Genomic DNA, 24825 nt, shown 5'->3' with positions numbered 1-24825 from the left:
TGTCAAATGAAAAAAACCCCGAAACTACCACTGAGCCAAAGCGATAGTCTGAATTTCAAACAATCCAATGTTAATGGAAAAAAAAATAATAAATAACCAGGCCCCAGGAATTTCGGATACCTTCACAGTTCTTCTCATCTGATTTATCCTGGCAGTTTGCATCTCCATTGCATCGGAGGGCACCATCAATACACTGCCCACTGGCACACTGGAATTGGGACTCTGAGCAAACAGGGCAATTGAGCTCGTCACTGTGGTCTTCACATTCAGTAAACCCATCGCACCGCCAAGCCACAGGGATACAGTCAATTTCTCCCGTGAAACAAGTAAACTGCTGAGGAGAACATGTTGGGGGTTCTTCAAATATGAAGAACAGAAGGGAGAGGAGTGACAAAAACAATAGTCACACAAAGGTACAAACACACTTGAGTGAAGCTCATTTACTAATTAACATATGCAAACCACTTTTTAATAGATAAAATCTGTAAACTATACCATCTAAACAGAGCATACCATTTTTACATTACATTTAGATTGACTGACTTGCAAAACTGTAAGACAGAAAGAAGTTTTCTCATATATGATACTTCAAGTGGGATTATTTGCAATCCATTATAATCTCACACATAACTGAGGAATGATCACTATAATCATCAACCTCCAAATATTTTAAAGTTAGTCTAAAATTCATAAGTTTTCTAGTGCTGAGGGTTTTTCAAAGAGTGGTCCAGGAATCCCTGGGGAAGGAGATCTACAAAGTCAAAACTATTTTATAATAATACTGAGATGACACTTGCCTTTCTCATTACACTTGCACTGATGCAACAAAAGGAATGATGGGTAAAAGTCTCAGCTCCTTAGCAAACTCAAGGCAGTGGTATCAAACTTAGTAGTCAGTGCATTCTACACACCCACCACATACTCACAGTTTAAAAAAAAAGAAAAGGCCAGTTTTATTTTTAAATGTTCTTGATGAATCAAAGTATTTACTATATTAAAATCAACTCCTTGAATATATGCTGTTTTTACCATAGTATCTGATAAAATGGGAATTATGCATAAAGCTCAAGTTGCATACCCCAGTATCATGGTTTCTCATGGGAAAGCACTTTGAGATGTAAGCTTAACCCAAAATGGAACACCATCTTTATTTTAATTTGAAAGAACTACTGACAAACTATAGTTATTTATACTTAGGTATCTGGCAGGAAGTTTTCTAAAAAATGAACTAGTGAGCCCCTATTACTTCAAGGAAAACAATGGCAAATCAATAACACTGTATTTTTGTAGCATAACAATGGAACTTTTAACCAGAAATAAGAATTTTGGAAAACCTGTATGTAACATTGCAAGGCTGACAGATTCCCAGTACTCAAAAGTTTTTCCTAGTGAGATAGGTGGTGATATAAACATGTGATTTCTGATATTTGTCTAAAATCTGAAGATCTGGGAATTTCTGATTGGAATTCTAGTATTTCTAAATGACCATGGTGTATGGTTATAAAATCATGCTTGGGTAAAATACCCATTCAGAGAACAAAATAGATGAACAAATTTTAATATGAGATTATGAAAAGTTACTATGGTTTCAAATTCCACATGGTAACTAAACCTACAGAAAACTTCCACTTGAAATATTTGGTGTAGAATTCAAGATATATAATTATTTGAAAAGACTATTACTATAGCTCTCTGTTCACCAGCTACACCTCTCTACAAGGCTAAATTTCCTTATATATTTCAAACAAAACCACACATTACAACAGACTGAATGTAGAAGTAGATAGGAGGATCTGGCCACCATTAAAGAATTTATAAAAATGAAAAAAATTGCCACATTTCTTATTAAAATTATTTTGCTTCAGAAAATGTAGTTAACTTTCTTATTAACAGGTTTATTTTTTATTTTTATTTTTTTTAAAGGCATCCCTCTTAACAGGTTTAACTTGTGAACATGTAAGGGCTTATTACTGTTATCTTTTATAAATATTTTTTAAAGTTCTTGGTTTTAATTTTGACTGTATTAAATATAGATAAATATAACCTATGCAGACAAAAGCTGTTTGGGGTCCTCAATAATTTTTAAATATGTAAAAGTTGCTGAGGCCACTCTGAAAATTGCCATTCAAGCCCAATTTCTTGGTTTTTACAAATGAGGACACGCCTCTGAGGCTCAGAGAGTGACTGGTCAAGGTCACAGAGCTTCAGATAAAAAAAGAGATAGCTAACAATAAAAGATAGGACCAGAAGGAGAGTCTCCTTAGTTTTGGCCCATTGCCTTTCATTGCTATTACCACAGGCTCACTGACTTCTTTTAAAAACATGTCTGTTAGGGACACTGGGTGGCTCAGTGGTTGAGCATCTGCCTTCAGCTAAGGGTGTGATCCTGGAATCTCCAGACTGAGTCCCACATCAGGCTCTCTTATAGGGAGTCTCCTTCTCCCTCTGCCTATGTCTCTGCCTCTCTGTGTCTCTCATGAATACATAAGTAAATAAAATCTTTAGAACAAAACAAAACAAAAAAACTTGTCTGTTAGTTAAATTCTCTAGATAACATAACTTTATTAACAGGACTATGGATCAGAAGACCTTTTTTTTTAAATAAAAAAAAATATTTTATTTGAGAGAGACAGAGAAAGAGACTATGCAAGAGGGAGAGAAGAGGAGAGAGAATCTGAAGCAGACTCGGTGCTGAGTGCAGAGCCCAAAGTAGGGCTCAATCTCACAACCCTGAGATCACGACCTGAGCAGAAACCAAGAGTTCAATGCTTAAACAACTGTGCCACCTAGGCAACACAAACTTTTTATCTTTAAAGTAGAGAATACTGCAAATGTGAATATTTTACATGGGGTATTTGAGCTATTGTTTAGAGAGGGAATCTGAGTCTATTACATATTCAGCACTATAAGTGATTATGAGGAGAATAAAAACAGGTAAAATATATGGTCCATGCTTTAAAGAGTTTTATTTTGATTAGGGCTAGGAAGAGACTAATGAACATACAACAAAATGTCACTCTGAACTTTATGTTAGGCAAACTGTGGTAACAATGCTACAATTCAGAGGAAGGGGAGAATAATAATGGCTAGTGGAGGTTTATTTATTTTTTAAAAAATATTATTTATTTATTTATGAGAGACAGAGAGAGAGGCAGAGACATAGGCAGAGGAAGAAGTAGGCATCCCTGTGGGGAGCCTGATGTGGGACTTGATCCCAGGATCCCAGGATCATGACCTGACCCAAAGGCAGACGCTCAATCACTGAGCCACCCAGGCGCCCTGCCGCCAGTAAAGGTTTATATATCATGAGGAGATGCTCCTTGAAAAATAAATTAAGACTTAGGATGGCATGCAAAAAAGAAAAAAAAAATCCCGAAATACCACAAGTAAGTCCAGAGGCAAAACAAAACAGAACATGCAACAGTAATCATCTAATTCTAAACAGCCAAACAAAAATAAAGTGAGATATAAAAGGAGATAAGCAGTAGATAAGGCAGGCTCAAATGAAAACATATCTTGAAGGTCAGGCAAATGAATTAAGATTCTGTACTTCATTTATCTCCACTGTAAAGTCAATGTTAAATTATCAATCAATCCCAACTTTTTTAAAAAAAGATTTTATTGGGGCATCTAGGTGGCTCAGTTGGTTAAATATCTGCCTTCCAACTCCAGTCAGGATCTTTGGGTCCTAGGATCAAGCTCTATGTCAGGCTCCCTGCTTAGTGAAGAGCCTGCTTTTCCCTCTCCCTCTCTTCCTGCTTGTTCTCTTATCTCTCGCTCACTCTAATAAATAAATAAAATCTTTAAAAAAAAATTTTTTTTTAAAGATTTTATTTATTCATGAGAGACAGAGAGAGAGAGGCAGAGACACAGGCAGAGGGAGAAGCAGGCTCCATGTAGGGAACCCGATGTGGGACTCAATCTCAGGACACCAGGATCACGCCCTGGGCTAAAGGCAGATGCTCAACCGCTGAGCCACCCAGGCATCCCTATAAAGATTTTATTTTTAAGTAATCTCTAAACTGAACATGGGTCTCCAACTCACAACCCCAAGATCAAAAGTCATATATTCCACCAACCAGCCAGCCAGGTGCCATAACAAAAAAATCTTATACACTAACACTGATTGTAGTTTTATTTTTAAGAACAAAAAAATAAAACAACTAAAATGTCCCTCAAAAGGGGAATAAACTGTGGCATATTTTTACAATGAAACACTACTCGGCAATAAAAAGAAATAAACTACTGATAAACTCCTCTATATGGCTGAATCACAAAAATCTTAAGAGAATCAGACACAAAAAGAATACAAATGTCATGATTCCTACATAAAGTTCAAGAAGAGACAAAGCTAAATTATGGGGATAAGAATCAGATTAGTGGTTACTTCTGAAAGAGAAGTGGCTATGGAAGGACACCAGGATACTTTTCCTAATGACAACACTGTATACCTTGATTTGAGTGCTGGTAACACATTTGTTAAAAGGCCCTATTAATTTAACACATAGTTAAAAATATTTAATACACGCTTTTAAAATAATCACTAAATGTGAAGGAAAAAATCAAAGGTCTTTTCAAAGACATCTTTTTTTTTTTTTTTAAAGATTTTATTTATTTATAGAGACAGAGAGAGAATGAGAGGCAGAGACACAGGCAGAGGGAGAAGCAGGCTCCATACAGAAAGCCTGACATGGGACTCGATCCAGGGTCTCCAGGATCACGCCCCGGGCTGCAGGCGGCGCCAAACCGCTGCGCCACCGGGGCTTAAAAGACATCTTCTAAGTGAAAGATGGTATCTTTGTTTTATCTGTGTTATAATTACATAAAGGTAATTTTTCTAAGATTTGCCTTATTAGAGTAACAACCTGGCACCTTGATATACAAACACATGCTATTTTTTTTATTGTGGTAAAACATACATAACAAACTTTACTATTTTAATGTATATAGTTCAGTGGCATTAAAGACATTCACATTATTGTTCAACACTTGCTATTTTGGGGAAAGACCCTTTAAGTACCAGAACCTAGCTTTTACTGTGCACATATATGATCTACCCAACTAACCTGTATGCTCTATCTCAAAGATCTTCAAATCTCCTGCAGTCTCAGCAGAGTGTCTCACAGCTGCTACTCAATACATTTTTTTTTTAAAGTAAAGTTAGAGTAAGATATTCTTAAAATTCCATCCTATCAACAACTTTTATATCTTGAGTATATAAACCAATCTTTGTACGCAGAAATATGTATTTTGTGTAGTTGTCATAGTAGAAAATCATATCTGTATAGGTGATTTTTTGAAAAATCAAAAAATATATTTTGGCTTCTAGTTAAGCCAAATTTTGGCTACATCTTTATATGAGCTTATGGTCATGTTTAAAAGCTGTATAAACCCAGTTATTTTACCTAATTTTCCTATCATTAAAAATTAAATTGCTTTCAATCTGCAGACTGCCACTGTAGAGAATGGTCTTTTCTCTTCAGTTGAATTAATTTAGGATTATCCCCAAGAGGAGAATTCTGAATTAAGGTAGTGACTATTATTATGGTATTTGATGCTACCATGCTATGCTTTTTTTTTTTTCCATGCTATGCTTTAACAAAAGAATATACCAATTTATTATGCTCTCATGAGTGATTGAACCAATTTCACTATCACATTACTGCAGTAGTCTCTTAAAAAAATTTTTTTTTGCTAGGTAAATAAGTAAAAACAATACCAAACTACCAATAGATGTGAATAAAAGAATGCTTTTTTCACTGGATACATTCCCAGCAAATGATACATTAAATTGGTAGAACCTAGAATTCAGTAAATGGAGATTATAGTAAGTAGAATTAATTTATTTTGTGACTTTCTGGGGTGAAAAAAGCTACTTTATTGTTAAGAAATATATTCATTTACAAGATTAATTTCCCCCAATAAGGGCATTTCCACCTTAGTCCCAAGGTTAGGTTACATCTGCTACTTGTCATGATGGATTAGCTCTTCTCCCTCTCCCTCTCCCTCTGCCTCTCTTAATCTAGCATTCTGTTGATTTGGCAGTGAAATTACTCTTTATTTTGGGTTATTCTTTATTCACAAATAACCCAAAAGGCTAAGATAGTACAGATGAATGGAATATAAGTGACCAATCAAGTTAGGAGAAAGAGTAATTTCACTGCCAAATCACAGAATGCTAGATTAAGTCATGAACATGTTAACTGGTATATGGACCTGCAGAAGGAAATAACATATTTACCTCCACAGGACAGCTCATCTTGAAGCAGAACCAAGTGCATGGGGCAAGAGCACCTTGTAGTACCATCTCCTTTCACAAGACAAATATGTGAACAGCCACCATTATCCTGAGCGCAAGGGTGCTGTCCTGGGGAAAAATAAAAAAGGAGAAGACGACGAAAGAAAGAAAAAGAAGGGAGAGAGGAAGGGAAGAAATGACACCTCAGTCAAAATCAACTTATGAATTGCCAAGGAAACCAAACATAAAATTACCTTGGACTTTAATCCCACTAACAATAAAATTCCTCATTATATCCCTACACAATTGCAAGAAAATGAGGACAATTTAAAAACACAAAAATATTTATATATATAACAAATTGATTAGTGAAACTAAAAACATTGCTAGGGAGAATGCAGAGTCCTAGACATTATTCTATTTAAAATATAAAAACTCTTCTAAAGATTTTAACTCAGAAATTCTACCTTTCTAAAAGATGACTTTACCCAAAAACTATAGTTGAATGAAATATAGAAATTATGAAATATGGAATATTAGAAATAAGAAGAAAAAACTTAAATTCACATGGATTGCAACCACTCAGAGACAACCAAAATTATTTGCTTAGTCAACTGCAAAAGGTAATTTGCAATGTTATAAATGTTTAATTTCCTTAAATTTGGACTAAAATAAATACAAACTTAAGCAATTTTTCAAAGTCTGTTTCACAAATTGGATTTAATGATGTTGCTTTGAATTTTCCACTTAGCCTGTGTTATAAGCAACTTGACATGTCATCAGAATACCAACATCTAATGTAGCCACCCATTTATTGTCTGTATTCTCAATAACACATCAGCCCTGCTTCAGTGTGTGTTGATGAGATTGAAAGAGTCAGCTATCTGTAACTCAGCAGATGTGTCAGACTACACAGATGTCCCAAAATAGCCATCAGTCATATTACACTAGAATATATAACCTACATAGCACAACCTTTTAATTCCATGAAATTTCTGATAAAAATCTCATTCTCTTTAATATCAGAAATTTAAAGAAAAATTTCTTCCTAATAAAAAATCATATTTAAGTGTTGAATTATAAAAAAAAGATATTCCCTCGAAAGTTCTGAAAATCTCCGTTGAGATTTCCTGCAATAAAACATTCATTGGTCAACTGAATAAACAGCTTAGAAATTAAGGCCTTACTTCTATTAAATGTTCAGCCTAAGTCACATGTCATAATTTAGAGTGACAATGATTCTAATTCTCAAATACCTCTAAGTTCATGAACAGTGACAACATAATGAAGACTTGAACAAGCAATGGTGCTTCCATTCCGCTATTCTCCTTTCATACTTCAGTTCGATTTTAAAGCATTAGGCTGAGAAGTTAAGGAGTTCAATAGTTCTCTCTTTAATATTTCATTTAACATTAGCATTCCTGGTACAATCACATAAAACCCAGAGTAGTGATTGTTACGAGGAGTCTTTTGATATTATCAAGAAATTAGGGCAAGATGATTAGCCATATTCAAAGATTTTAGTAAGATAAAAAAAAAATGTTATGGGCACTTTTCTAAGCTGAGAAACGAAAAATGTATCTAGGAGGAAGAAAACCACGTGCTGTTAAGCAATCTTCTCTAAGTTTATTTCAAAAACTTCTAAACACACTAATTTGTAGTTTGTTTTTGCTTAGTAAGGTTATTCCAAGATAACTATATTCAAAATTACACAAATATAATTTTTGCTTTTGTTCAAATGATGGGGGCACACAGGAAACAAGAGAAATATATACTTTATACCAATATTCTTAAAGGGGCTGAAGGTGAGAAAGAAGACATGACAAGTAAAGCCCTTGTATTTGGGGAAACATTTGAAAAGGAGCAAGACCATTCCTTTCCCCACTCCTGTTTTATGGGGAAAAGATGTTAATTTGAAAAAGCTCCCAGATGAGTTTGTGTAAGGTTTTAAAAAAAATGGCAAAATTAAAAGTGCACAAAATCTTTAAAGAAAAAGGTAAGAAGGGGCACTGGGGTCAGTTAAGTGTCTGCCTTCTTCTGCTCAGCCCTACATCAGGTTCCCTGACAAGTGGGAAGAAGTCTGCTTCTCTCCCTCCCTCTGCTCCACTCCCCTGGCTCCTGCTCTCACTCATTCACTCTCTCAAATTAATAAAATCTTTAAAAATAAATTAATTAAAATAAAAAAGGTGAGAAGACACATAACATCTTAATTCTATCTTAAATTCTTACAACAAACATGAATCCTGCAATTAGCAGTATGCCATCAGCACTTACTATATTCCTGAAGGTTCAGCTCTTTCACAGCATGAATGTCACTAAGCTGGGCAATTCGAGCCTGGACTTTGGTTCTACCCTCTCGGCCTGTCATGTCAATTTTTTCAATCATTTGCTGCTGCTTATCAATCCAATATAGCCAGTTTTCAAACACAGTCAGTCCCACAGGCTGCAAGATATTGGAGTCTTCTAATACTATTCGGTTGGCACCTTTGAAAAGAGAACATTCAACAGAAATGATTCATATGGGTCAAGTCACATACTTAGCAATTACGATCAAATATCAGTTAGATTCCAAAAGTACTGAAAAGAAAAATATGATGAAGTGTCTACTGCAAGTTAAAATCATTCTGAGAAGACACATACACATCAGAGAACAGATTAGACATTTAAGCACAAACAAAAGTAAGTGCCCAATACATACTAAAATACCCTCGTTCATAGAAACATGGAAAAGAGAGTAGCTTTCAAAATTTTTAAAAAGCAGAGTCCATTTTTCAAATTACATTTTATGAAGAGTCTTAACATATAAATCAAATAAAAATGGGACTTCTCTAGATAAAGCAGTCGTGGTGAGCCCAGAGCTCTAAGTTCTCAGCTCTTAGCCTCCCCTACTTGCTGAGTACACCTGAAGGCTCTGTGAAGAACAACTCCACCCTCACTCTATCTGGCCACTCAAAACACAGAAAAAATGACTGATTCAAAAGTTATCTGGTTCAAACCTCACCACAAAGAATTATTTCTATAACATCCCAGACATAGGATGTTAACTCTTAACAGACAACTGTTCTTACTGTTGAACTTTAAGAAGGTTGTTTCATACAGTGTGTTGGAATCTGTGCCCCATTCTCCATCCCCGTAGATTCTCCCTCACTCAAAAAGAAAAAATGTATTCATTCCTTCCCCGATCCTCATAATAGTCCTTCAAATATCTATAGAACATTTTCTTAGTTCCTAAGTGATTAGAGTTTAATTAAAGAGAGGTATTAGTTTCTATTTTAGAAATATCAGGGAAAGTTCTAGGAAAGAGGCAAGCATAAAGCTAAGTTTTTAAAAGGGAGAAAAACAGGGAGATATTCCAAATGAGAAGGCACTGCTTAGATAAACATTCAGATCCATGGTAAGTTAAACACAAGTTCTCTAAGGCTTCTTCCTAAAAATTGTAGTAAAAAATTAGGGTATAATGCCATAAGAACAAACAGGACAACAGAGCACAAAATGATACAAATTTAGAAGTTGGAGCAGACCAGGGATAATGACATAGTTGCCCAAAGAAAGCTAAATGCCCGCAGCTGGTGAAGCCAACAACAAAATCAATTAGCTCAGGAACTGGAAGCACCAGGTAATTTTGGACGAGCAAAGGGAGGAGTTACATGGCTGGGGCTGAGAGAAGAGGACTGATTGAAAATAAGTAAAAGAAGCTATTCACCTCTTGGGTCTCCTCTCTTCCTCTACCAGAAGACTGAAGATATACCTGCTAAAGAAACTGAACCAGATTTTTAACATACCAGGCAAAGACAAAGAGGTAGTGCCATACACGGGATTTTACAGGGGCTATTAGTTAAAAGTCCACTTTCTAATTGGCGAGACTAAGGTTCCAAGAATACTAGCAGCCAGCTTTTATCTTCCTCCAGAAGACCAGAAGACATCCCTATAGGAAATACAAACCACCACCAACAATAATAAAATAAAAAAACCTGAGGTGTCCAAGAGAAAAAAACTTCAGATAGTGTCACCTTGGGGGTCCCATCAGAAAAGAGCCAGGTGTTCATAAGATTCCTACTCCTTCACAGGCAGCAGCAGTGGGGAAAGGCAGAGTTTTTAATGCCTCACTATTAAGTTTAAGACAACTAAAGATCACCAGATATCTAAAATTTATTTAAAGATTTTATTTATTCATTTGAGAGAGAAAGAGAGAGAGCACAAGCAGGGGGAGAGGCAGAGGGAGAAGCAGGCTCCCTGCTGAGCAGGGAGCCTGGATATGGGGCTTCATCCCAGGATCCTGAGATCATGACTTGAGCCAAAGGCAGATGCCTAACCATCTGAGCCACTCAGGTGCCCCAAAACTTCTACTTTTAAATTCAAAGCCCAAAACAAACAGAATAAAGGAATTTAGAGAAATAGATGAAATTTAATGCAGAAGAAAACAAATCAACAGCAACAAAAACCTAACAGGATACTTATGATGGGGGCAAGGCATTCACAGAACACAAGAGTCCTTGGAAATAAAAAATGATACCTGAAAAAAAAAATTCAAAAAAAGACTGGAAGATAAACTTGAAAAACTCTCAAAGCAGAACAAAAGGATAAAGACATGGATAATTGAGAAAAATAGTTATAGTTAAGATCCAAGGGGATCCCTGGGTGGCTCAGCGGTTTAGCTCCTGCCTTTGGCCCAGGGCGCGGTCCTGGAGTCCTGGGATCGAATCCTGCATCGGGCTCCCGGCGTGGAGCCTGCCTCTCCCTCTCCCTGTGTCTCTGCCTCTCTCTCTCTCTGTCATGAATAAATAAATAAAATCTTTAAAAAAAAAAAAAAAATCCAACAACTGAGTAAAAGTTCCAGAATGAGAAGATAATTAAAGAAACAACATTAAAAACAAAAACAAAACAAAAAAACAAATACAACTTTCTAAGAACTGAAGATGTAAGTTTCCAGATAGAAAGGCATCACCTACTAATCAGTTCAATGTAAGAAAGAGACAAAGAGGGAAGTCAAGGAGGGATCATACAAAGGCACAATTTAATTATCATTAAATTCTAGAACATCTGGAAGAAGAGATGTTAAAAGCTTCTGGAGGGGAAAATAAAGGATCATATATAAATATGAACCTCAATGATATCAAACTTCTCAACATGAGATGCTTGAAGACAATAGAGTTCTACCTTCAAAATTGGGAGAAAACAGTTATGAGACATGAATGCTATACAACATCCTAATTAATATTATTTTTTTAAGATTTTATTTACTCATGAGAGAGAGAGAGAGAGAGAGACAGGCAGAGGGAGAAGCAGGTTCCATGCAGGGAGCCCAACGCGAGACTCAATCCCAGGACTCCAGAATCACGCCCTGGGCCAAAGGCAGGCGCTAAACTGCTGAGCCATTCAGGGATCTGAACATCCAAATTATTAACCAAGTGTGAGGGAGAAAAATTCAGACAAATAAATAAAAAATTTTAACCTCCTATGAACTCCTTTCAAGAAGCTAATAGAGGACGTGTTCTACCAAGAAAAAGAAATTAGCCAGAGAAATGGAATTCAGTAAATAGGTTTCAGCACCACGGAGACTGGCAAGTGCATTCCCAGGATAATAATGGCGAAAGGAAGTTGGCCTAAAAAGCAAGCAAACCTAGATTGGAATAAGATGATAAATTCAAGAGGTATGCTTTTAATTAAAAAAGATGGATTGCTTGATGCATCTGTAGGTATTGAAACAATATTTACAGTAGACAAGATTAGCTTCAGGGGGAAAAAAGCTATAGAAGGAAACATGCTAATGGTAATATTTTCATAGCCATAAATAACAAGTAGGAACTTAAAAATTATAACTATCCTGGGAGGATGGGAGGAAAATTCTTGAATATTTTGAGGCTATACAGTTAAAGAAAGCAAAATCTTTATTTTCCATCACAGGAAGTCAATGTGTGATGTCTAAAGTTGAAAAATCAAGAAATAGCCATTTTAAGCAAGTTATTTTAAATAACAAAGTAGATGTTTAGGGTAGGAACTGAGAGTAGATAGAGCAGTACACTTGTTTTTTTTATAAACTAAGAAGCATTTGATTTCCACAAATACTTACATGTATTACTTTGATGAAAATTTAAATTAAACCTAAAATATTAGGAGTGAATAAAAAAGATTAGCTGGTGGTATTACAAGGATGGCTTAAAGTGGACCACTGAGAAAAAAGAGCTGTTAACAGTGTCACTGAGGACCCCTGACATGATAAGGACCTGATCTACTTTAATGGCAGTTAAAAGGGGTGTAAGTTAAACACCAGAACCAACAATGAAAAGATATGCTTCTTTATTCAATAAGCTACACAGGTACTAAATGCAATCCAGTGTAAAAGGCTCTGTCTGTAAGAGGCCAAAAATATGACGCATAAAGAAATCCATGACCAAGGTGTATGATTGTTTACAAATCTATAAGGAAGGAAAAAAAAAAAAAAAGAAAACCACCAACATTATACTAACCTTTTTTAGACAACAGAAAAAGAGGAAATATTTCTTTTCATGAGGCCAATGTAACCTTGATGGCAAAACACCAACAAGTACATTGTAAGAAAGGAAAATTAAAGGATAATCATTCTCCTGAATACAGACACAAACATCGTAAACAAAATCGACCAATATAATAAGAAAATGTCTCATGCCAAGTTTGATTTATTCTAGCAGAGTAGGAATAGAAGGGAACCTCCTTAATCTGTTAAATATGTTATCTACAGAAAAACCTTAGCAAACATAATACCTAATCATGAAGTATTGAAAGATTTCCTCCAAATCAAGAAAACAAAACAAAATGAAACAACCCAAGGATGATGATGATGATGATGATGATGATGATTATTATTCTATTTAACACTGTATTGGAAGTCCCAGCCAGTGCAATAAAGCAACAAGGAAAAAGAATTGAAAAAGAAGAAATGAAGCTTTCATTAATTTGTAGATAAATGATTCTATGATCTTCAAATATTAAAGAAACCACAGATAACTGAATTTAGCAAGGTCCCTGGGACCAAGCTCCAAAACAGAATGGGAGAAAAAAAGGAAACTGCTTTTGTATTCCACCCACAATCAGAAAATGAAATATTAAAAATTTAGAATACTCTTTATCACTAGCATTCAAAAGCCTCAGATACCAAGGAATAACTCTAATGAAAAATATCTACACAGAAAAGTATAAAACACAGAGAAAATTAAAGTTCTAAATAAATGGAGAGATATACCATGTTTAGCATTTGGAAGACTAATATTATAAAAAATAACAAATTGACCTACAAATTCAAAGTAAACCCAGTCAAAATTCTACTAGGTTTCTTTCATTTTTGGTGGAAACTCAGAGGCAGATTCTAGAATATAAATGGAAGTGTAAATGGTCAACAATAACTATCTTTAAGAAATATTAAAGGAAACCGCCTGATAAATTTGTTAGGACATTACAAGAATTAAGACAAAATATCATGAAAGACCAAGTGACCAAGGGAACATTAGATTCCAGAAACAAACTTATACAGTCACTTCATTTATAACAAAGGTAATGTTAGAGTATAGTGAAGAAAGAATCACCTTCTCAAAAACTGGTGTAAAATCAAATAGTAATATGGGGGAAAAATTTTTTAACCCTTACCTCACACCATTTACAAAAATATATTCTAAATAGATCATAAATCTAAATGAGAAAAGTTAAACAAAAAAAATTTTAGGGAAAAAAAAAACCCACCACAAAATATCTTTGTGACTTTGCAGTAGGCAAAGATTTCTTAAATAGAACATAAAAGGCACTAATCGTATGGGAAAAATTAGTAAACTGTACTGCACTAAAATTAAGAACTTCTTTTTCATCTAAAGACATCATTGGAAGTGTGAAAAAAGGTAAATCACAAATTGGAAGAAGATTCATGCAATACATATCCTTTTCTATAGAAGAAAGTGTAAAGATGTACTAAAAATGATCAAATAAGACCTAAACAAATGGAGGGATCTCTGACCACCATCATAGATGAAAAGACTGAATTTCTTAAACATGCTAATTCTCCTCCAATATATATGTAACTTGATAATGGATTAACAGTCTGATACAGAATTTTTAAAAATCAGTAACGGAAAAATGGGCAATTAATAGCAATTCATGGAAGAAATATGAACGACCAATAAATTAATATCAGACAGGGAAATCCAAATTTTATTAATGAGATATACTTTTTAAACTACTGGATTAGTAAAAATTGGGAATTCTAACAATACCAAATACTGGAAGGATAACTCATATACTTCTAGTGGGGAATTTTTTTTTTTTAAGATTTATTTATTTATTCATGAGAGACAGAGACAGAGAGGAAGACACACAGGCAGAGGGAGAAGGAGGCTCCATGCAGGGAGCCTGATGTGGGACTCAATCCAGGGACTTTGGGATCATGACCTGAGCCGAAGGCAGCCGCGCAACCGCTGAGCCACCCAGGCATCCCCTCCTAATGGGGATTTTAAGTTGATATAATCATTAAAGAGAAACCTGGATGTATCTATTCAAGGTGAATATATACATAACACATTACATAACAATTCTACTACAAGGTTTAGGCCACAGAGAAAAGTTCAAGTATCTGTATAAGAATACTCACTAAACCACTGCCTTTAAATGCCAAAAAATGGGGAATAGCAGTTTAGAAAGACGGAATAAAGTACAGAATGATTCATATAATGAAGTACTAATTTAGTGCTGAAAATAACTAACAGAGTTATGGATCAACACAGATTATTTCAAAACCATAATATATCTGAAAAAAGCTAGCTACAAAGGAATACATAAAACTATATTAAGTTTAAGAAGTGAAAAAAATGGGGTGCCTGGGTGTCTCAGTGGTTGAGTATCATCTGCCTTTGGCTCAGGTTTGATCCTGGGGTCCTGGGACTGAGTGGTGCATCAGGCTCCCCAGGGAGAGCCTGGCTCTCTCTCTCTCTGCTTTTCTGTGTCTCTCATGAGTAAATAAATAAAACTAAAAAATAAAAATAAAAAAGTGAAAAAAAGTTTTAAATAGCTATATGTGTACGTATGGTAACACTCACACACACAGAACAACATATGCATGGCAATAGAAACATCAACAGTTACCTCGAGGAAAAGAGGGAGGAGAATAGAATTGGGAAGGGACACACAAGGGCTTTAAGATCCTAATTTTTCATTTCAAGGAAGAGAAGGAGGAAGGCAAGGAGTTCAAAAGCAAATATGGCTCCAAACACTAAGATTTAACAAAGTTGGATGGCAAGCACTTTATACTTTCTGTATGTTGGAACTATTTTACAAGGGCAGAAAAAAAGATGCATTAAAAAAGAAAAGTTAAAGTGTTACTAATGACAGTGTTTCAGATTTTTTTCTGTTTCTTTTCTAAATTGTCTTTAATGGTATGTATTACCCTTATAACAAAAAATAAACGTCCTAAGTGAAAAGAAAGAAAGAGGGGGGAACCCCACCCTCAACACTAGTAAGAGAACACTGACATAAGTATTATTCAAATTATAAATGACATAAGAGATACAGATGATCAGATGAGGGAAAGAATATACCATGTGAGGTATGTGTACACACATCCATAAATGCGTACATGACTGGAATCAGAGAAAGCATAATGGAAGGAGGCATTTGAGCCTGAAAAGATATCTTATAGTTTTTTTTAAGGGATCCCTGGGTGGCGCAGTGGTTTGGCACTTGCCTTTGGCCCAGGGCGCGATCCTGGAGACCCGGGATCGAATCCCACATCAGGCTCCCGGTGCATGGAGCCTGCTTCTCCCTCTGCCTATGTCTCTGCCTCTCTCTCTCTCTCTCTCTGTGACTATCATAAATAAATAAAAATTAAAAAAAAAACTATAAATGTATTCAAACATATAAAAACTCAAATGACATAGAAATAACATATTAGTATGCTAGCCTTCCAGGCCTTTCTCAAAGTGTATATGCTTGCCTATTCCTCGAAGAACATACAAACGTATATACCCATGTTTCTTTTTTTTTTTTTTTAAGATTTATTTATCCATGAGAGACACAGAGAGAGAGGCAGAGACATAGGCAGAGGGAGAAGCAGGCTCCATGCAGGGAGCCAATGTGGGACTCGATCATGCCCTAAACAAAGGCAGACGCTCAACCACTGAGCCATCCAGGCATCCCTATACCCATATATTTCTTAATAGTATATACAACTATTGGTATGTGTGTATACGTACAGTGTCACACATAGTATAAATACTTTTAGAGGGTAAGCTGCCATCAATTATAGTGTGTGTATACATATATAAAATTAATTTAAATTTTAAAAAATAGACTTTTTTTCCTTAAGATTTTATTCATGAGACATACAGAGAGAGAAGGCAGAGACACAGGCAGAGGGAGAGGGTTCCATGCAGGGAGCCCAATGTGGGTGGGACTCGATCCCAGGATCCCGGGATCATGACCTAAGCTGAAGGCAGACGCTCAACTGCTGAGCCACCCAGGCATCCCAAAAACTAGATCTTAATAAACACTGTTATACAACGTAATTTTTAAAAATTATCCTTATGTCAGTGCACACAGATCTATCTCATTTTGGGGGAATAATTGTAATATTCCATACACTTGATATAGCAAAATGTATTTCTCTGTGACACACTATTACTAATAATGCTCAGCAGTGACCTTTGTACAAATGGGTATTTCTGTAAAACAAATAAACAAACAAAAACCTATCTAAGAGGGAAATTCACTGGCAAACTGTCTTCCAAAAAGGTCTTATCAATTCCATTTATACCATAATGCATTGACAGCATGCCATTCTCTACCATTCTAACCAATGTTGGGTATAATCAACTTTAACATATTTTGGCCACTCTGATAGACATAGTTTATTATTTTAATTTCATTTACCTGATCACTAGTGAGGCCACATAGAGTATTTGGACATCAGAAATTAGAGGGGAAGTGAAATAATTATGATTGTAGACAGAGGTCTGAAGACAGATAAGAAAGTAAAGGTATATCTGAAGAACCAACAAATGATTTAATTTGTTTAAAACACCAGCAATGTTTAGATCATTTGAGTTTGATGATGGGTCTGTGAAAGGCAAACAGCAATGTAAGTATACAACTAGACTTTTTCTTCAGGTTATAAGACTAGTCTGAACATTTTTTTAGTAGCAGGGACATGATTTAGTAGCAGTGACATGATTAGAAACCACGCTCAGATAATCAATTTAGGAACAGTGTATAAACTTTCAGGGGGGAAAAATCAGCAGGGAAGAGATTTCATTGGCTAGACCTCAGGCCAGAGAAGATGAGAACATAAACTAGAGCATAAGAATTAGGAAAGAAGTGATGCATTAGAAATATATTATTTATAGAGCCCAAATCAAGAAAATTAGGAAATTACTAGATAACAGAGGAACTAATCATGCTGATGGTTGAAGAAAAAGTGCTTTCCAACCAACATGATGCTAACTACCTGTAAGTAGAATCATAAAGAAATGTGCAAAAATAATACAATGGAAGAAAAATACAAATTCTAGTAATGAATCATCTTAATAACTCAAATTAAAATAAGCAAATACATTTCTTAGGTACCTGAGAGATCACTGCTTTCAATTCGCCGGAGATCTGAATCTGCCCAAAAAAGCTTGCCCAATCTGCTATCAAGGGCTAAAGCAATTGGTTTACTTAAGCCACTGAAAAAGAGGACCTCCCGTTCTGTTCCATCCAAAGCAGCCCGTTCAATTTTGGGAGACCTTTCCTGAAGATTGGTAAAATACATATACCTGAAGAGAAAGGAGGAAACAGTAAGTTCATTAAAATAAGAAACCATACAAAGTGAGAATATTCTTAAAAGGAGTAAAATATTTTAAAATCTTATTTTTAAATTTAGAATATATAATTTTTTAAAGGCCATGGGATACTTTTATTACTTTTAACAACAGTAACACAGAGTATATAGAAATTCTTAGGGAACTAATTTCTTTTTTTCTTTGGGGAGTTAATTTTCATGGATTAATAAAATGAAGTGATGGGGCGCCTGGCTGGTTCCGTTGGTAGAGCATGGGACTCTTGATCCTGGGGTTGTGAGTTCAAGCCCTATGTTGGGTGTAGAAATTACTTAAAAATAAAATAAAGTGATAGACACAGGCACACCTATGCTTTTGGAACATTACAGTATATATAAATAAAATAATCGTAACCAGAGAGACTTGAACACAAAATTTTAAATTCCTTCTCCAATTAGTCTATTTCATAACCAAAAATAAGTCACATGTGAATTATTTCTTATATTTAACTTCTATAGCTCATCTCTTTCCTGTAACTCTTTTGCAATAAGCTACTTCTCTGCTGAACTGCTTATTCATTCAGTTGCAAATAAGTATTATTTACCAAATGTAAAGCTCTGTATTGAATCAAAGAAAATATACTAGTTCTTCTCATAAAGGAACCTAAAGTCTAGTAGAAAATACAACACTGAAAACAAGTATAAGGTAGAGGACTAAGCATAACTAGAGAGGCATAGGTACAGAGTGCTGGGCATTTGGAAAAGGGGGAAATCACATCTGGCTCGGGTTGGGCAGATCAAGGAAAACTTCACAGAGGATGCTGCAGTGCAAAGGGTCCTGAAGGCATGGTTAGGAATGAGAACTACAGCAATAGTGACTACAGAAAGAAATTCTAGGCAGTAAAATCAGAGAAAGCAAGGATATAAGAAAATGCAGGGGCAGGTGGATGACGAATATCAAGTTTTTCACTAGAGTACAGGATACTTAAAGGTAAACAACAAAGGAGCAGAAAGGAAGGCTGATGATTTATTTATCCATGCCAAGATATCTGTGCAGCTTCAGCAACATACCCCTTCTCCGGGTTTACCACAATGGCTCGAGGTCTGTCTTGCTCGCCTTTCAGTACCACTCCAATTGATCTCCCATCTAATCTTGTTACATTAATGACATTGGTGGCCTCACAAGTCCAGTAAATGTAGCGGCTATAAATATCAATGCTGAGGTCATAGGGTTGTATTTCTAGGTTCTGATTTGGAACTGAGCTCACAACCACAGTAAAGCCCTAGGGAAAGAAAAAGACATACACAGAGAAAATCAGACTCCAAGCTGGGGAACCCTGAGGTGATCACTCACAATGCTTACACGTACGTACATGGTTACAAACCTGAGAAGGAAATCTCAAGTCTTACTGGACATTTCGTACTAATACATTTTGTAATGTGTAATGTGCTTTTCTGCTACCATACATTTCAAATGTTCCCTCTGATTACTAATGACATGGGGCAGATAAGAGAGCTAAGGCCATATTAGGTGCTCTAGGAACATATTAGTGCGTTGATAAGAGCTGTCTCCTATAAACAGGAGAGGACAGCAGCTAGAACCACCCCTCAGAAATACCATTAAAGTGGTGGTTCTCAACTCAGGGCATTTCGCACTGTGTGGAGACACTCTGGATTGCCACACCAGGGGGGCATAACTGACATCTAGTGGACAGAGGTCAAGGATGCTGGTAAATAGCTTACTATGTGTAGGTCATCCCACCACAACAAAGAATTATACAGCCTAAAAAAATGTCAATAGTGCTGAAGGGAAAAACTCTGTAGAGAAATACACCAATTAGGGCTATAAACCACATCTACCACTCATGTCTTTCTCCAATCCTCAAACCACTGAAAAACAATCTTTTTAACAAAGCAATTAGAGAGATTCAGTTCATCTGTGTTCTACCTGAATAAGTTATATTTATTTTACTTGGCAACTCTGAGTTAACATACCCTTTAATGAGGCTATCTTATTTATCTGCTGTGTCCTTGGCTGTATAGTAACAGCTATAATTTCTCTCTACTATTTACCAGCCTGTTAGCTCTGGCTCTATACCGTGGAAGGTACATCTGTGATATACCACTATAACTGTTATCTCCTTAATAATCCCTCAAGAGCCCCTAAATACATTATTTCCTTGCCTTTTTTGTGGGATATTAAGACATATCAAAAATTAGTAATCCAATCACCCTAAATTTTGTTACAGTCAAAATCCAAGATCACTGTTATAAGGAAGACAAATAAGCAAACACATTCTAAAACTGCTTAGTCACAGAAAGTCACATAGTATAGATAACAGTATGCAAATCGTGACTGTATGTAAGTATAGACAAGATTTGATGATATTTTCTTCTTTTTTTTTAAAGATTTTATTTATTCATGAGAGACACACAGAGAGAGGCAGAGACACAGGCAGAGGGAGAAGCAGGCTCCATGCAGGGAGCCCAACGTGGGACTCAATCCTAGGACTCCAGGATCACGCCCTGGGCTGAAGGCAGGTGCTAAACCGCTGAGCCACCCGGGCTGCCCTGATGATAATATTTTCATTCTCACTCTATAGTCACCAAATAATAGCCTCCCCCATCATCAGGTTAGTGATAACACATCCTAGAAGTTTTTTAAGTTAATGAGAATGTGTTATATGTTTCCTGTCCTTTAAACCTTTTAAAAATTGTTAATAAAAGTGTTATTTACTGAGTCTCTACCAACTATGTAACAGATAATGGGATATGTGCTTTTCATAGTTCTCAGCTAAAGAGTTCATAAGAGGGGTGCCTGGGTGGCTCAGTCAGTTATGCAGCCTACTTTTTGATTTTGGCTCAGGGTCCTGGAATCAAGCCTCATGTCAGGCTCTGCATTCATCCCTCCCCCCGGCTCTCTTGCTTTCTCTCAAATAAATAAATAAATCTTAAAAAAAAAATTCCTAAGAATCCTAGTAAGTGACAGAGCGAAGATCAAAACCAAGGTCGATTTGATTTCAAAGCTTTTAACATTCCATGTAAATGAAACCATAGTGGAAAAAACTATATAAACAAATATGAGTGGCAGTGACAAAGTCATTACCAACATGTGAGCATAAATTTTCCTTATACAATTTTTATTCCAATAATATTATCGTTATCAAGGATTATTAGGAGGAAAAAAGCTACTAGGTCCAGAATTTCAGTTTTTCTTTCTCTCACTCAAGAAATAAGTAAAATAGGGTGGTTGGTTACTGTAATTACCAGGCAAAAGAAAGAGATTTCGAACTGAACCCTGAATTACCTGGCTGCCATCTTCTTGTGCTTTTCGGATCATGTTTTGTCGTGAGTCAATCCAATAGAGTTGCTTGTCCAGTGGGTCATAATCAATGGCCCGGACATTCCGAAGACTGTGGATAGGAAGGATGATGTCAGGGCTCTGCTGCTCATCAATCACCATGCGGTTGATGGCACTCTTTTGACTGAAGAGCAGGAAAGTAGTTGGAGCTTAAAGGAAAAAAAGAGCAAATTTGAAACAAAATTACTCTAAGCCTTGTTATCATCCAAATATTTGATAGCCTATTGTCTGCATCTCATACAAAACAGACACAGATGCTGAACAGGTAAGGCTGAAGATAAAACCCTTGGAATGTCCCCAGAAACTCTCCTCAAGGTTACCCTAATCAGCACTATGCTACCAAATCAGTTATGAATTTACCCAGTGATACAGGTCTCTAGCCTATTTTGTTCCATCTTGTCCAGAGTTTATAAAAGAGGAAAAAAATAAAAAAAAATAAAAAAGAAAAAGAAAAGAGGACTTGATTTCAATAAAGCATTGATAAAGATTATCAAAATTTTCATCTACAAAGCAAATAATTCTAACTCTTCCATAACCTATTCTTGTGGGTGGCAGAACCATGGCTTCCACTGGTCAAAGCAGAAATTTCAAGGTTGGTTTTAGTCTCAGCTCTCCCATTAATCTAATCATTTGATCATAACTAAGTCACTGAACCTCTTTGGATCAAAGTTTGCTCTACTCTAAAATAAGGTTATAGCTGTCTTGTCCTGCTCACTGAGTTGCTTTAAGAATTTTACAACAACAACAACAACAAAAAAAGAATTTTACAACATATATGAACACACTTTAAAAATTACAAGGTTAGTTATGTCAATTATACCTCAATGAAAAATTATATAAATGTAAAGTAAAAATAACTATTGTTTATTATTATCAGTAGTAGCAGTAATAAATTTGGTATTGGGGTTCCTGGGTGGCTCAGTTGTGTTAAAGGCGGCTGCCTTCGGCTGAGGTCATGATCCCAGGGTCCTGGCTATCCCGCATCACCCATATTGGCTCCCTGCTCAGCGGGCCATCAGCTTCTCCCTCTGCCACTCCCTCTGCTTATGCTCAGGCTCACTCTCTTTTTGCCAAATAAATAAATAAAATCTTTTTTAAAAAAATAAGGTTGGTATTAATAGAAATTAAACAAATACTCATGGATTGCAGATACAAGTTTTATTTTGCATTCTGTGTATGTTATACTTACAAGGAGAGAGAGCCAGTAAAATCTATCTTCCTCCTCTCTCTCTCATACACACAAAACTAGTAAAAACAAATACTTTATAGTCATTATCTCTAATTCTCATAAAAAATATTCTGTTCTTATGATGTCCTAAATTTATGAAATGGAGAAATGCAATAGAAACTAAATTTCCCATTTCTGGGACTAAGCCACTGATTACTATATAATTACTTTTATTGCAGGAAAATATCTAGAGAACAACAGAATTTTACAGCGCTACTGATCAACTTCAAAGTCTATCAGCATTTTGAAAATCTTCATTAAAACAGATATATATAAATTCCATAATTATACTCTATTCTTTTGATATTCAGTCGTCACCTGAATCCAGTAGAATTTTGTCCTTCGGCCAATCCAGAACTCCTTACTTTACTTCCTCCTAACCCCCATTCTTTACAACTCCATTATGTGTGGTTTCCTGGTTTACTTTACGTTTACGCCCAAATGTACACTGGCTTCAATCCAAAGAAACTCATTGGTATTCATAAAGAAACTTGTTATTCACAACACTGAAATTCTTTTTTATTTTTTTAAGTGAAGCATAGTTGACACACAATGTTACATTCACAACACAAGAATTCTGCTTTATATAAATTCTTCACTGGCTAAAAGCCCATACCCAGTTTGGAAGATTTAAAAGTATTTCAATGATCCCATGGGAACCCTCCATTATCTGGAATCAACTCCCTCACATATTGACTTAACAACTTTTAGCAATTTCAGTAGAACCCATGCCTTAAGTAGTAAAAATACATGTCACAACAGAGTTGCTATCTTTTTTCTTTTTAAAGAATTATTTTTTGGCAGTACTACTTTCTTGTAAACCAAGGAAAGGGGGGAGGGGAGGCTCTTAACTAAGTTTCTAACTGAATAATCACCACTTATACAAAGATATACAATGAGGCTTAGACTCCAAGTTTTATAGTTGCCAGCTTTTCCTGTGTGGGAAACAATTAATCAAATATATATTTGACTTCTACAATGTACTGGGTACTTTTATTTATTTTTTTTTGAGTCCAGTTTTAACCTTCAATTAGAGTCTACAGTTAGGTGTTCTAGAAATGTAGATTAAGACAAAGCCATATATGGCTTCAAAGAAAAGCTTGTTTCAAAAAGCCTATGGATGACATTAACAACTACAATTAATTGGCTCAATATCTCTGAGAGCTAATGTTCTGACTTATTTCAGAACTTATTTCAGTGAAGACTTGATTAGTCATTCCATGCTTAAAGCGACAAAGAATATGCAATTTTGTAAACCTAAATCCATCTAATTTATAGAACCACTAACTCCCTTATCTCCTGCAAAATGGTAATTTAAAAACTGTCATACAGGCTGAGATTTGCATTCTCACAATGAAGACAGCCACATGCACAAGTTGGGGATGAGGTGTTAAGTAGGAGGGAGGTTTTCAGCTCTTTGGAAGGTTGTTCACCTGTAGCTTAAAGAGAGGTGATGCTCCTGCGTAAGAACTTCATAAACTAACTATAAGGCCAAGTCCATGCAACTGACTGTACCATTTGTGCACTGTGCCGTGGGCACTGAGTAGGGACCAAGGTCTAGTCCACACTTCATTAGCCAAGCTATGCACGTGTGTGCCTATGACTGCCCAAAGGAAACATCTTTTCCTAATTTGCACAGTGGTACCATAGAGACCAGCCACCTTAATACTGAGCAAGGGATTCCACAATTTGGCTTCCTGTTTCCCTAACTTAATCTCTTTATTTACTCTGTTCCAGTGGCACTGTTCTCTCCTCGGGCCTTTGCATTTGCTATCCTCTTTACTTAGGTCTTCTCCCAGATATCCACCTAGTTCATCTCCTTACCTCCCTCAGTTTTTGACATAATGTCACTTTATCAGTAAGGATTTCTCTGATTATCATATTTAATGTTGCAATCCTCATCCTCACTTTTTCTTACTCTTAATATTTCTCTGTAACATTTATCTCCATCTAATACATGGTATAGTTTACTTATTTAGTTCAATATCTAGTTCTAGTCCCACTAGAATAGAAGCTCTATGAGGGCAGAGACTGATGTCTATTTCATCCACTGCTACATTTTCCACTGGCTCAAACAATGTTCAGTATGTAGCAGACATTTAATAAATAATTCATTGAAAGAATAAATGAATACACACACATGATGCAATAAGCATTAGATGACAATAACTATGGAGAGCCCTGTGGCCACCACTTTTTAAAGTAAAAGAATAAGATTATTTCAGAGA

At 35.7% G+C, this 24825-nt stretch overlaps 1 protein-coding gene across 1 annotated transcript in view; it reads right to left on the bottom strand.

Annotated features, from left to right (window-relative positions):
• Positions 1-24825, bottom strand: part of LRP6 (LDL receptor related protein 6) — a 161863-nt gene that overhangs the window by 15854 nt on the left and 121184 nt on the right. The window contains exons 13-18 of the mRNA XM_072766022.1: positions 21316-21518; positions 19080-19291; positions 17816-18006; positions 8513-8722; positions 6242-6367; positions 121-357 (exon numbers count right to left, since the gene is read on the bottom strand). Of these exons, the coding sequence (XP_072622123.1) occupies positions 121-357; positions 6242-6367; positions 8513-8722; positions 17816-18006; positions 19080-19291; positions 21316-21518 (1179 nt within the window). The remainder of the gene's footprint in view (positions 1-120; positions 358-6241; positions 6368-8512; positions 8723-17815; positions 18007-19079; positions 19292-21315; positions 21519-24825) is intronic.

This window comes from Vulpes vulpes, chromosome 8 (assembly GCF_048418805.1).
Source record: "Vulpes vulpes isolate BD-2025 chromosome 8, VulVul3, whole genome shotgun sequence".
Taxonomy (NCBI): Eukaryota; Metazoa; Chordata; class Mammalia; order Carnivora; family Canidae; genus Vulpes; species Vulpes vulpes.
This window is presented reverse-complemented; position numbering and strand designations above follow the sequence as displayed.